At 44.6% G+C, this 13,208-nt stretch overlaps 2 protein-coding genes across 4 annotated transcripts; both read right to left on the minus strand.

Moving 5' to 3' along the window:
- Positions 1 to 1,945: 1,945 nt before the first annotated feature.
- On the minus strand, positions 1,946 to 8,158 carry LOC119349580 (protein SODIUM POTASSIUM ROOT DEFECTIVE 2-like). 3 transcript variants are annotated; one of them, XR_005169458.1, is made up of 5 exons: positions 7,954 to 8,152; positions 7,734 to 7,844; positions 6,639 to 6,714; positions 4,675 to 5,050; positions 1,946 to 2,928 (listed from the first exon to the last, which is right to left on the minus strand). XR_005169458.1 is itself a non-coding variant. In XM_037617631.1 (4 exons), the coding sequence occupies exons 1-4, from the start codon at positions 7,993 to 7,995 to the stop codon at positions 4,908 to 4,910; spliced, it is 372 nt and encodes a 123-aa protein (XP_037473528.1). In that variant the 5' UTR covers positions 7,996 to 8,152; the 3' UTR covers positions 1,946 to 4,907. The 3 variants fall into 3 exon arrangements, 2 of the variants coding, with proteins under 2 accessions (XP_037473528.1, XP_037473529.1); XM_037617631.1 differs by having other exon boundaries at positions 1,946 to 5,050; XM_037617632.1 differs by lacking the exons at positions 1,946 to 2,928; positions 4,675 to 5,050 and adding an exon at positions 5,066 to 5,817 and having other exon boundaries at positions 7,954 to 8,158.
- Positions 8,159 to 9,000: 842 nt separating this feature from the next.
- LOC119349579 (ABC transporter F family member 4-like) lies at positions 9,001 to 11,508 on the minus strand. Its single transcript, XM_037617630.1, has one exon. The coding sequence runs from the start codon at positions 11,436 to 11,438 to the stop codon at positions 9,306 to 9,308; it is 2,133 nt and encodes a 710-aa protein (XP_037473527.1). The 5' UTR covers positions 11,439 to 11,508; the 3' UTR covers positions 9,001 to 9,305.
- Positions 11,509 to 13,208: the final 1,700 nt, after the last annotated feature.

The raw sequence follows: 13,208 nt of genomic DNA on the forward strand, positions 1-13,208 counted from the left end.
AGCGTGGGCGGGGGGTGCAGGGAGGGGGTGGGGGCCGAAGCCTGGGGACGACGGGTGCGAGGAAGCGGGGGCCAGGGGGGCCAGGTGTGATCGGGGCGCGTGCGGGCTTGGGTTGGTCGGTTTCGCACGCGCGGGGCTGCTTTCCGTTTCTGGCTGTCTGGTCGCGCGCGCGGGCGGCTCCTTCCTTTTCTGGGAGAGCGCTCGGGGCTGCGATCGGGCGCCCGGGCGCCCGCGAGCCGCGTCCACTTTTATTTGATGCTACAACGCCGGCATCAACCGAATATTATTACAAAAGGAGTGGGAGTAGGTGTACAACTATGGAACCGATTACAAATAGGGGGTCAAGAGAGGAGAATGTCAGAATAAAACAGAAGGTGAAACGCGCTACGAATTGTTGCTGTTGGACCAAATAATTAGAATATTAGAATAAAACAGAAGATCTAGGGTCTGCTTTCTGAAAAACTTAGCATATGTTGCGCCTTTTCCTGTTGTTCTAGTTGTAGAGAAGATCGATGAGCATGGTGGATCGAGTTGTGTGAGGAGTTGCAAGTCCCCCACAGATGACACAAATTTTGAGGTGAGTCGACCCAAAGGCTGGTGACTTCCTCCCAAAGAGGCTGAGGCTAAGGCTGAACCGAGGGGCAATGAAAAACGTCTTATATTATGGGACGGAAGAAGTAGTAGATAGATGATTTCATCAGTGGTCGCGGGATCAGAGCAACTCCCCTCCTGAACCGACTGTTGTCGGTGAATAATCGCTTGCGAGCGAGCCACTGTAGTTTGTTACTACATGCAGAAGCATTTAATAATAATTACTAATCCCTGTATCAAAATATAAGACCGTTTTTTGACACTATCATAATGTCAAAAAACATCTTATAGTTCGATACATAGGAATTCTCGTTGCTTGTAAAAGATTGCATTATAGAACAAAGAGATACATGATTCTGCTGACTCTTGCTGAATGCTTAATGCAGGGTGGTAGACTGGGCATAACGACAGACAGTAGTTTCTACTGATTCCGTACGGCATATGATGAGACATTGAGAAGCTTTGCAAATGGAAAGCAGATCCTTTTTTTTTTTGACCTACTACTCCCTCCATTCCATAATATGAGGGAGTAACGACCTACCATGCAGGCGAACACTTGGACCCTGTTGCAGTTGGTGCGCCCTAAGAGAGCGCATCCTCGCAGCAGATGACTGACTGACTGACGCTGCCATCCCCGACCAACCCATGGGAAGAGGAGAAGAGAAGCCGTGAAGCAGATACCACTGCCACGGCGCCGGTAGCCATGGAGCACACTCCGTTGGTGCTTCCAATTAGGAGTCGGCAACGGTTGTTATTGCGCCCATATAAGACTAGCGTCAGTGCAGCTAATTATTCCTCTCTTTCAATAACCTATTATGAGCAGGGCCAAATGCCCGCCCTGTGGTCAAATTGTGTATAAAAGACCTTTACAGAGAGATGGTGATGAAACCCAAGGCGAAAGGACCTTTGCTTGGGCTCCATTTAGCCTAAAATAAATTAAAAAAATCAAATTTATAGGTTTCAACTACTTGTCTGCAAGGTTTCATGTCAAAATACATTTTTATGCGAGCTACATAAAAATAACAAAATCATGTACTTCGGACATTACTATTCACTATAAAACTACATGATATTTTTTCCGTACAGCTCACATCAAAAAGGTATTTCATAATGAAATTTTACACACATCAAGTACACATCTATAAGTACTGGTGTATTTATTTTCAGATTCCCTTTTTGAAACTTAAGAAGCTGATTTTTGATTTTTTTTTGAAGAATTCGGGCTCCAAGCCTCACTCGCCCAGTCCTTTTTATTTACGCCTTTCTGAAATAAAATGATTGAAATCTTTAGAAGCAAACTTCAATCGTGTAAGACTGTGACGAGACCCCCCAATATCAATATGCCTTTCTGAAATGCGACAAAAATGGTAAGACATTAAGCAAAATGCCTCTGTGACCAGGAATCATATTACAAAATACTCCTGAGCACTGTTGGTAGACCAGGATGAGTTGCAGTAAGGATGAACCGAGTCTTGACACTTTAACCTTGAGCATGCTTTGGGAAGAGAAAAAGAGAAACTAGGCTTTGAGAGCACCGTTCTGTCCTGGGAAGGTCTACCAGAAAAATACTCTATCTACTTGTACCACCAGGGTGGGGTTCTGAAACCGAAAGCACACGCGATGGGCATGAAGGGCTGGCTGGCCTAACAGAAAGCCAGGACTCCCTTTCCCAGTTGAGCAGCTATAAAATCCTGGCCCGAACCAAGGCAGTAGTTCCACAGCCTACTCCTGGCTTCTGAATCGTAACCAACGCCACTTCCCTGCTATGCTAGTATTGTTTTCAGCTGTTGTTGTGCAGGCACTGAAAGTGAGTGTTGGAGGAAAGCAAACTGGGAAATCCGTCTCAACAGTGCTGATGTTTCCAGTTTGTTTTTCTCCAATATCTCATTTTCGGTAGATTTACCTGATGATCTTGGGGTACCTCCTATATGATGGATGCGTCGGACATGTGCCGCTTGAAGTGAGAGTTAGATAGAACTGAACCACCTCCGGTCGACCGCCTGTTGGTTTGGGTGTTGTTCAGTTTCTTCTAATATCTCACTTTGAATGGTCCATCTGTCAAATGGTTGCAAGGATTGGTTGGAGGGGGCCAGGCTCAGTTACCAGGTTGAGTTACTTGATGCTTGCTTCCGATAATCCGATTACACAGCTTATGCCTCGACACGCTGCAGAACTCTAGGTTTCCTGTCCTGTGTGAGGTAGGTAACTAGTCCCCATCTTTTTACTGTGTTCAGGAGGACCTTGATACATGAAAGAATCAGCTCACAGGTGTGGTCGTCGCAATTCTCCAAAACCTTTTGCACCACACATTTTGCAAACCGGTCTTTCATCATTTGCCTGCAAAGTAGAAGCCACATGTCAGAAGACTGAAATGCCCAAATTCAAGCTTTATAGCAACATAGACATAGTACCCGCACTTTGCACCTTGAAGCAGCTTTATGAGGAAATGAGCAACACTTTCACACATATTAGCATGATAAAACAGCTTCAGTTCGTCGCTGAGACAAACAAAACCAGAAATAGCTTGTGCGCATCATGATTGCAAAATTCAGTACCCATAACACGTACGAGCTAAATACATAACTCATGTAGTCAATAAATATCTATTTTATTTGTACACAGAGCACCGTTCTACAACGAAGAACCGGTACAGTTAGACAGCTGGTTAGAAACACACCTGTAGTGGCTTATTCTAATCAATAGTACCAAGCATTTCATTAATTAGAAAGACCTTTGCATAAGTGGGATACAAGCCACTTTCAAGTAGGTACTGGTTTATACAGCCGTACGAGAAAATGGTAAATAGACAGAAAAAAGTTGTCCATATCTAATTGTACATGAAGAACATCTATGGGCATGATAGATTCCCAACAAATCAAAACGGTAAGTACTGGCTACTGGGCAGAAAGTATGAACAAAACCAAAAACAAAAAACAAATGAGATCTATAAGGCCTCGCAGTGATGGCAAATGAGTGCTCAGAATTTGTGGCTGATGCTGAACTTTCTCTAGATTTGGATCCATCTCCTGTGGCTGCTGGGGTGCTTCTTCTGATTTCTACTCCTGGATGGTACAGTTCGCTTTAGCTTTGCCCTGTAGTCTTAGTTTGTGTCTTGGGTTTTGACCTGTTGTCCTGGAGTCTGTTTGATGAGTTTCAAACTCTGCTAGTCTGTAATATGTGTGCCCTGTTGTGGCATTTCCGCATTTGGAGTCTGGTTCTCTTCCCTGACAAGCTATGGTGTGCTCTCAGGTGTTAGTTTCTTCTGCCTTTGTGATGTTGCTATGATGATGCTTGGGTTGTAGTTCTTCTACTAGGAGTGGTTTGTAATCTCAACCAGATGGTTTCTTTAATAGAAACTGGAGTGGAAGGCATCTCTTCTGTTAAAAGGAAATTGAAACCAACGTGTTGCTGAAATGCAAAATCCATTACAACCTAGATCAGTCTTTTCACGGTATCCAAGGATGCCGTGAGCGAGAAGAAAGGCTCAGATACCACTGCCTCCATGTGAAAAAATACTCTTATCTACTTGTACCACCAGGATTCTCAAACCAAAAGCACAAGGTTCATACCTGCAGGACGAGCACACGCGATGGGCAGGAAGGCCTGGCCGGCTCAACAGAAAGCCAAGACCCTCCTTTTGCAGCTACACGGCTATAAAACCGTGAACCGAAGCAGGCATTAGTCTCACAGCTTAGAGCTGACTCCTGGCTTCTGAATCATAACCAAACACGCCACTTCCCAGCTACACTAGTATTATTTTCAGGTGTTGTTGTGCAGGGCACTGAAAGTGAGTATTGGAGGAAAGCAAACTGGAAATCCGTCTCAAAGTGCTCATGTTTTCCAGCTTGTTTTTCTCCAATATCTCACTTTCGGTCAATTTGCCTGATGATCTAGGGGTACCTCCTATATGATAGATGTGGCGTACATGTGCCACTTGAAGTGAGAGTTAGATGGAACTGAACCACCTCCGTTACAGCCGATTGCATGTTGATCTGGGGTTCAGTTTCCTCTAATATCTCACTTTGAATGGTCCATCCGCCAAATGGTTGCGAGGATTGGTTGGAGGGGAGCAGGCTCAACTACCTTGGTTGAATTACTTGATGCTTGCTGCCGACACACAAAGCTTGTGCCTGACTGTTACAAACAGGTCCCTGACTCCATCTTCTTCCTCCGCCCCTCGCTCGCGCGTCGCCAGGGGCCGGCGCCGCCCAGCTGCGCGATTCGCCACCCACCAGGCCCAGGACCTGCTCCGCTGCCGCCGCCCAGGACCTTCCTCCGCCCGTCGCCGGAACCTCCCGCCACGATCCGGACCAGGATCAGGAGCCCCCGCGCGTCGTCGCCGCGTGCCTGGGTGGAGCTGGTGGAGCTCTGCCCATGCTGCAGCTTCTCCCCTGCGCCGGTGGAGCTCTGCCCATGCTGCTGCTGCTCCTCTGCCCGTGCCCGTGCTGTTGCTGCTCCTCTGCACTCCAAAGAAGGTAATGGTCACACAATTTGATTGTATGCATGATTTGTCAGATTGTAATGGTCACACAATTTGGTTCCTCTCTGCTTGTAAATAAAGAGAGCATGCAAAGATTGCAATGGTCAGTCATTTTGTTCAGATTGCATGATTTTGTCACACAATTTGTCAGATTGCATGATTTGTTCAGATTGTAATGCTCAGACATTTTGTTCCTCTCTGCTTGTAAAGATTCACATGTGACAAATGGTCAGGAGTATGACGCTGATATGAATGTCCGCAACTAACTGAATAAAGAGAGTATAACTGTCAATGGAATGAATTTTGTCAGTAACTAACTGCCAATAAAGAGAGAATATAAGTGTCAATGGAATGATATTAGTGTCAATGGAATGAAGAGAGAATGAATACAAGTGTCAAGATTCACATGTGACAACTAACTGAATTTTAAATGACAGCAGCAAAGATTTAATTGAATGACAGCAGCAAAATTTCAGTTTGATGAGTATGCAGAGTTTTAGAACATACTGTTACTGTGAACTTACACTGACTCTTGACTCTGAATTTTCACCGACTCTTGACTGAATCATGCACTGACTCTTGTTGAATGCAGCAAAAATTGAGAACATACTATGAATCATGCAGCAAAATTCAGAACATACTGTTAACTTGCACCGACTCTTGACTGAATCATGCACTGACTCTTGACTCTGAATTTGTCGATTCACTGTATATGCTCTGAATTTTTGCTGTCCGGTTCTTGCTGTCTGGACCAAACAATTTTTGTGTCAAATGTTGTCTAGACCAAACATTTTTTGTGATTTGAGAATGTTATTGTGAAGTGAGATTGAATGTGAAGTGAGATTGTTAATGTTAAGTTTACTGTTGATCACATTTAAGCACTAATTTGTGACAGTGGAGATGTTCTTATTTGATACTACTATAAATGCAGTTAAAAACTGTCAAAATTATTTATGGAGATGTTCTCAGTACTGTACTACTCCATGATACTCCATGGAGTATTTGTGATCTGTAACTTAAATAACTTAAACGAGATAGCTGACAGTGTCTACAATCACTGGACTGTTATGGTTCCATCCAATGGGTTATCAACCAAACTTCCATGCGTTTCATATTACTGTGGTAAAATGGAAGATCATGAGCTACAGAAGCCTCTTCTATGCCAACATTACAATCAAGGGAATAGTCGTTTGATGCACTGCTAAAGGAATTGTTTTAACCAACATAAGTATCCGCAGTGCCATCTCCAAAAATCTGGCAGCCTTGCTCCCGTTGGGAATAGGGCATTTGCCAATTATTCATCTCAGAATCATCAGAATTGCTGCTTAATAAACTAAGGCCACTAGTACCAACGCCAGCATCTTCCAGTAAATCCAGCACCACTAGTGGCAAAAGGAAAACCACTGTCATTTGCGGTAGCATTGTTGTAGACAGTTGGTGGACAAATAATTGTATCATTCTCTTCACCAGAATCACCAAGAACAATGACATCTCCAGCACTAAGTTGTTGTTGTGAACTTGTGATGTATCCTCTGAAGAAAAAAGTTTCAGAGATGTTGGTGCTCACCTTCCATCTTGGCGAGCTGCTTCTTCCCCTTGCCAGCGCACGCTTTGCAGTGCAGGGACACCTTCAGCACGACCACCTGCAACGATGACCAGCAAGTGAATTAAGGAGAGGGCTTAATTAAGGAGAGAGAGCTTAATTAGTATGACAGTACAAGCAGATCTCAGTTTTACAAACTGAAAATTACTGTTTGACAGTACAAGCAGAACTGAGCAGTTTCAGCTCTTCCAAAAAGTTCTAAATCCCGAGCAGTTTCAAAACAAAGCAATTCTAAACTTGAGCTAGTGAACACGCAGTTTCAAAACAAAGCAATGGAACTTGAACTGAAATAGAACTTGAACAGTAGCATAACTGAATTCAGTTAACAAGTTTAAGCATTTTGGATTGTCACAGCAAAAGAAGCATTTTTATTCCGCGATTCTGAGGTGGCTGTCTAATTAACTTCCGTTGGTTCGTCACCTTTCAGTTTTAGTGGATGTGCAGCATACATCATGGCAAGGCTATAACGGACAATGACATGTGACACAAAGTAATGCTCCACCACTCATTCAAATGCCTTGCCAAATGTGATGCTTAGACAAAAAAAGTTACACGATGACATTTCAATGTTGATTTAGAATTTTAGATGGAATTGTCACCTGTGTAAATGTTTCACCATCTACATTGAGGTATTGTACTAAATGTTTTCTCATTTTTTGTGTTGTCCAGATTATTTTAATACACTTATATATTATTATTCCAATAAGATGTACAGGTGCGGCAACGCGCGCTTTTGTGTTCTCTACTAGTAGGTTGGTATAGCACCTGAATAACACGGCAACCATATGGATGGGTGGAAAGTTCAAGCACATGTCCATAAAAGGCAGAAATGATAAACTGTATCCTTTCTTGAGGGATACATTCTATGCACTTTTGGACTACATGGTTTCCATTCTGGTCACGAATACATTTTATGATAATTACATTTCAGTCAAGCTCCAATGACATTATGTTTGTTGACTTGTTGTTGCTCCACACCAACCACTTCTAAAGCCTACAGCAAAATAGAATGTCCCTTCTGAATTGGAGGTGGACCATTTAGTTCGTAGAAATACATACCTTCTGAATCACCAGGCAACCATACATGTGAAGACCCAGAGTTAATACATGACCCTTGGGTAGGTTTGCCAATTGCTTCTTTTCTGGCTCAGTCCCGTACCCGAAGAAGACCTGCCAAGATCAATAAATTAAACTGAGAGGTCTTAAATAATAAGATAAATTCACAAACCGTTAAATAAATCAAATTTCTTCGATACTGATTCATAAGATAGTTGCTCACCTCTGTATAACACAGTTCTCCAAAAACGTCAGTCAGCAACATTTGTGCTTGGCAAAGTATTTCTGGAAAAAATCATGTTCTTCTCTTCCGTAGAAGCTGTTTCAAGTTTCTGCATTCTAAACTATAAAGCGACCCCCGTACTGATCTGAGCTGCAGAGAGAGAATCATATTAGTATCCCATATAAACACAGCGATTATACCCAGTTTAAATCCAGGAAGTAATACCTGAACTCGACCACATGACCTACAATATCTAGCAGCTCAAAAGATTGGGTCCTATTGGTCCAGCATAGAAGACACATAATCATTATCTATTAGGCCATTCTCAGAACTCCATGATCCCAAAGTTCCTCCAGTGGTACTCCTCACCATGGATGGAACACGGCAATACGCATTAGCTTATCTCCTTGCATGGCATGGCCCTGGGGAGATGAGGTAAAAGGGCTAGATATTCGACTTGATAAATATGACATTTCCATGCTGGTTCACTGCCATAAAGAGAAGAGTTGGGCTACGACCACCAGACTTGCCCAAGTATGGGCATTCCATACTGTAGCTTCTGCTGAGCAAGTAATGATGCAAGATAAGCCCTTTGATATGCAGCAGTAACTAGGTGGCCTGAACCAGAAAAGTTACTTCCCCAGAGACAACTCATGCTTCCAGCTGCACCAAGGGGAGAGTTGGGGTTTACCTGCAAGCAAGGCGCACACACGTGTGGTATCCACACTTTGCACTTTGAAGCAGCAGGTGGGGAAAAGAAAAACAGTTTCACACATATAGCATGCTAAACAACTCAATTTCCTCAAAACAAAATAAGAAATAGCTTGTGCCAATAATGATTCCAAAATTCAGCAGCCATAACACATAAAGAGCTAAATTCATGTAGTCAATACATATTGATTTTCCTTCTCTACACAAAGCATGTTCTGCAATAAAGAACTAGTACAGTTGCACAGCTGGTTGAAAACACACCTGTAATGGCTCGTTCTCAGCAGTAGTACCAAGCATATCATATATTAGAATCTGGCGATATTAGCTCAGAACATATAATGGTAACTATTTAGTAAGTTAGCAAGCAATATGGAGGTAATACCACCCAAGATACCTTAGTACAATAGTTTTGCACAAAATCATACAGAAGAAACAATACCATATTACCGTATCTTGTAACATAGAAAAGGCAAAAAAAAGTAAACTCATCTTGTCCATATAGATATTACGCATATGAAGAACCATATGAACATTCTGTAGACCAAAACAAACAAACTCTGGTAGTAATACATGGGATTTCAGAAGAAGAAACCAGCTCATTCTACAAAGAATAAGCACTGTGCAGCTCAACATGAATAGCATTACTCTTCGACTTCCTTCTTTATTTCTGCCATTAGTTCATCCTTGTAATCCTCAAACGAGCCATCATATTTACTCACTGTGCCATCCTCCACAACCCATATCTGGCTAATCTGCTCATCGGCACAAACTCGAGATATCAACCGCGAGTCATGGCTAACCAAGACCACACCTCCAGTGAACTCATCCAGAGCATCTGCCAAAGCATCAATACTTTGCATGTCCAGGTGATTTGTAGGCTCATCCAGTAGGAGAATGTGAGGATGCGACATTGATATCGAGGTGAACACAACACGGGCCTTCTGACCACCAGATAATTTAACAATGGGAGTAAGATGGTTGTGGCCTGGCAAGCCAAATTTTCCAAGCCTGGCACGGACAGCCTCCGCTTTGCTCATTCCCTCCTGGTCTGGGTGGAGCCTGAGCAGATACTGAACCGCATTTTCTTCCATCGTCAACAAGTCAACAAAATGCTGCGAGTATCGTCCAATCCTGAGCTTCTGGCTCCTTCTTGCCTCTCCTTCAGCTGGGGTAAGATCACCAGCAAGTAAATTTAGAAGAGTAGACTTTCCTGCCCCATTGGGGCCAACAATGGCAACACGTGTTCCCATGTCAATGCCAACATCAACATCAGATAACTTGAAGTCTGGCCTGTTGGGGTAGCTGAAACCCACCTCAATGAGCTGAAGGAGGGGTGGTGTAAGCAAAGTAGGCTCTGGGAAGTGGAACTCAACTTTATAGTCAAGCCACTTCTGTGGCAGATCCGCTGGCTTCACATTATCATCATCAGTTGCCACATTCTTTCCCTTGCCCTTCCCCTTGGCAACTTCTTTATGGGCCTTTGACAGTGCTTGGCCTTTAACCTTATCTTGTGCAGCCTTGCTCCCAGTCTTCCTTGCTGCTTTCATCTGCTTTTCGTACACCTCAAACTTCTTGTTCATCTCCTTCCTCTTCTGCTCATACCCACTCTCAAAGTCATCAAAATTACCACGGTAAACATGCAGACTCTTATCGTGCAAATGTATGATATCATTGCACACCGTGTTCAAGAAGTCGCGGTCATGGGAGACTACAATTAGGGTCTTCTTCCACTGCGAGCACAGGTACTGCTCCAACCAAAGCACAGCTCGGAGGTCCAAATGGTTGGTAGGCTCATCAAGGAGCAGCAACGTTGGCTGCATGAAGAGAGCACGGGCAAGCGAGATGCGCATCCTCCAGCCACCGCTGAATGACTTTGTGGACCTTGCCTGCATCGCCTGATCAAACCCCAGCCCCGCGAGGATCTTGGACGCGCGGGCACGAGCAGCATCCGAGTCACACAGGTTGAGCTTCTCGTACACCTCGGCGAGCTTCTCGCTGTCATCAGGATCGTTGGAGGCCTCAAGCTTCGCCTGCTCAGCCCGGAGCGCCGTGAGCTCCTCGTTGGCCGCGACCACGGCATCGGTCGCCGAGCGGTCATCACCGACAATCTCCTGCTCCACAAGCAGGACATCGATGTTCTTGGGTACGGGCACCTGCCGCCAGGAGAGCAGCTTCAGGAGGGTAGATTTGCCCATGCCGTTGGGCCCCACGAGACCATAGCGGCGACCGTGCGAGATCCGGAGCGAGGCGCCCTTGAGCAGCTCCTTCCCACGCGCGGAGACGGAGAAGTTGTCGAGCACGATGTCCTTGATGTTCCCGTCGACGGCGGCGGCGTCGCCGTCGGCGGCGGATCCGGGGACGCGGGCGCCGATGACGACGGAGAAGGCGTCGCGGTCGTCGCGGAGCGCCTCCCGCTTGGCGGCCTCGGCGGCCGCCGCCGCCATCATCTCGCGCTTGTCCTTCTTCTTGGCGTCCTTGTCGGAGGGCGCGAGGGCGTTGAGGTCGACGGCGGCGCGGGCCGGCTTGGCCTTGGCCTTGGCCTTGGCGGTGACGGCGGCGACGTCGGCCTCGTCCTCCTCCTCGTCGGACGGGGGCAGGTCGATGTCGCCCATGTAGGAGGAGGACGAGGGGGGCGCCTTGGAGGGCTTGGAGGACTTGGGTTTCGGCGCCGGCCTGGCTTTGGGCGCCGGCTTGTCCATCGAGGCTAGCATGGCGGACACGGAGAGGGGCTTGTCCTTCTTGCCGGCGGCGGAGGAGGCGTTTTTGCGACTCATGGCGGCGGCGGCGGAGGAGGAGGAGGAGGAGGTGGGAGGACGGCGATGTGGGTTGGGGAATTTGGGTTTGGCTTCTACTTGGAGGGTTCGAGACAGAGGGAGTGCACATGTGAAACCATCAAACTCATGACTCAGCCGTTAGATGTGAAAGGAAGGGACAGGATCTATCCCGCCTACGAGGGGACCTGCCTGCTGCACCTTGCCAAGGGAGTGCACATGTGGTAGTGTAGCTACTCCTTTGCAGTGATTCCAAAAAATACAAATGTCTTTTGTAATTGACAAAATTGCTGGATTCTGAACTTGCTTTGTAAGCACAGTTCATATGGTTTTGCACTATTAATACTCTGTTGCATTATGTGTTTCTTCTTGTGACTCGCTTTTGATAATAATTAAATATCCTATGGTCCAGGCGATCAATACACATAGGTCTTGGGCATCCTTATAGCTATAGGTATTTTGCTGAGCCAAAGATGAACTGTATGTAGAAGGCTAAAAGCATTGGTAAGAGTAGATGAGCACAAACATGACATGACCTAAGCTTTTAGGATACTAAACTGTGATAAATACAAGCTGAGTGTACATGTGTTGCCATGGAACACCAAACTTAGACACAAATGCACAAAATATTTGATCAATTAACACTAAATATTTGGAGTCCTTTTGCTAGCTTGCGACTTAAATTTATAGCTTGTTCTTGCTCGGGATTTAAATCATATCATATATCTTTTTGTGAACCAAGAACAAAAGACATCAGCAAGATCACCAATAGAAATGTAACAACGGTTAATAAAAACGCACAACACAATACATGCAAAACTAAGTTTTTATGTTATCAATTGGACTATATATAAGAAGATACACACAGTACCATAATACTAGAAGAAGATTAGAGCATCTATGCAGAACTCATAAAAACTGCAAGCTACTTTTATGTGATGCTGCCAATGGCAGTACTATCCTCCTATGATGTACACAAAGCACTACAAAGAACAAAGAACCAATGCTTCCTTTCCTCCTCATCTCCCTGCAAATTGAACACCTAAACAATCATTACATAGTCTAGAAAGAATGTTGCAAAATACAAGTAATTCATAAAATGTGAATTATTCTTATCTACTATGACAAAGATAAAAGAATAAACAAAACACATAGTCTAGATGTTCTTGAATAAACAAACCACATAGTCTAGATGTTCTTTGATTGATAATTCGGACTAAAGGTCAAATGTAATAGAAAATTGCTTGGCTACAATACTGCTGAAGATGATGTATTCCACGCTCGCCCTCCCAGTTGTCTGGCGACTACCAACTTCCATAGTCAAGCAACTTTCCAATAAAAAATTTACTGAACCTATGAACATGACCATACTTGGAGCTCATTTACAACCATATTAGCTTCGGATAAATTAGGTACGCAAGATGTATGTACACATTGAAATTCATACCACATGTTGTGTTGTAATTACCTTTGTAACATTTCCTCCTACAGATTTTTCTTGCCCCAACTTTGTTTGCTTGGCATCTTTGATCTTCTGCTACAACATAAAAACTTGATCAAGGCATGTTACATAGAGTCACATGTGGTACGTAAAATGGATGCGATCAGTGACCCCTGCTTGAAGTCCACCACTGGATGAATGCCTATTTGGGTTATGTTGAGTCTGGACTCCACACACACACACACACACACACACACACACCACTAGTGCAGAACCGGGCAATAGCACCAGTTCGTAAGGCCCTTTAGTGCCAGTTCCATAACCGGCACTAA

Source organism: Triticum dicoccoides, chromosome 1B, assembly GCF_002162155.2.
Source record: "Triticum dicoccoides isolate Atlit2015 ecotype Zavitan chromosome 1B, WEW_v2.0, whole genome shotgun sequence".
In the NCBI taxonomy this organism is placed as follows: domain Eukaryota; kingdom Viridiplantae; phylum Streptophyta; class Magnoliopsida; order Poales; family Poaceae; genus Triticum; species Triticum dicoccoides.

Excerpts from the sequence above, each read along its gene's own strand:
- LOC119349580 (XM_037617631.1), bottom strand. The coding sequence starts at position 7,995 with ATGTTGCTGACTGACGTTTTTGGAGAACTGTGTTATACAGAG. Across the intron at positions 6,715-7,733 it reads GTTGCCTGGTGATTCAGAAG|GTGGTCGTGCTGAAGGTGTC; the intron begins GTATGTATTTCT and ends TCATCGTTGCAG. Across the intron at positions 5,051-6,638 it reads GCAGCTCGCCAAGATGGAAG|AGGAGCAGCAACAGCACGGG; the intron begins GTGAGCACCAAC and ends TTTGGAGTGCAG.
- LOC119349579 (XM_037617630.1), bottom strand. The coding sequence starts at position 11,438 with ATGAGTCGCAAAAACGCCTCCTCCGCCGCCGGCAAGAAGGACAAGCCC.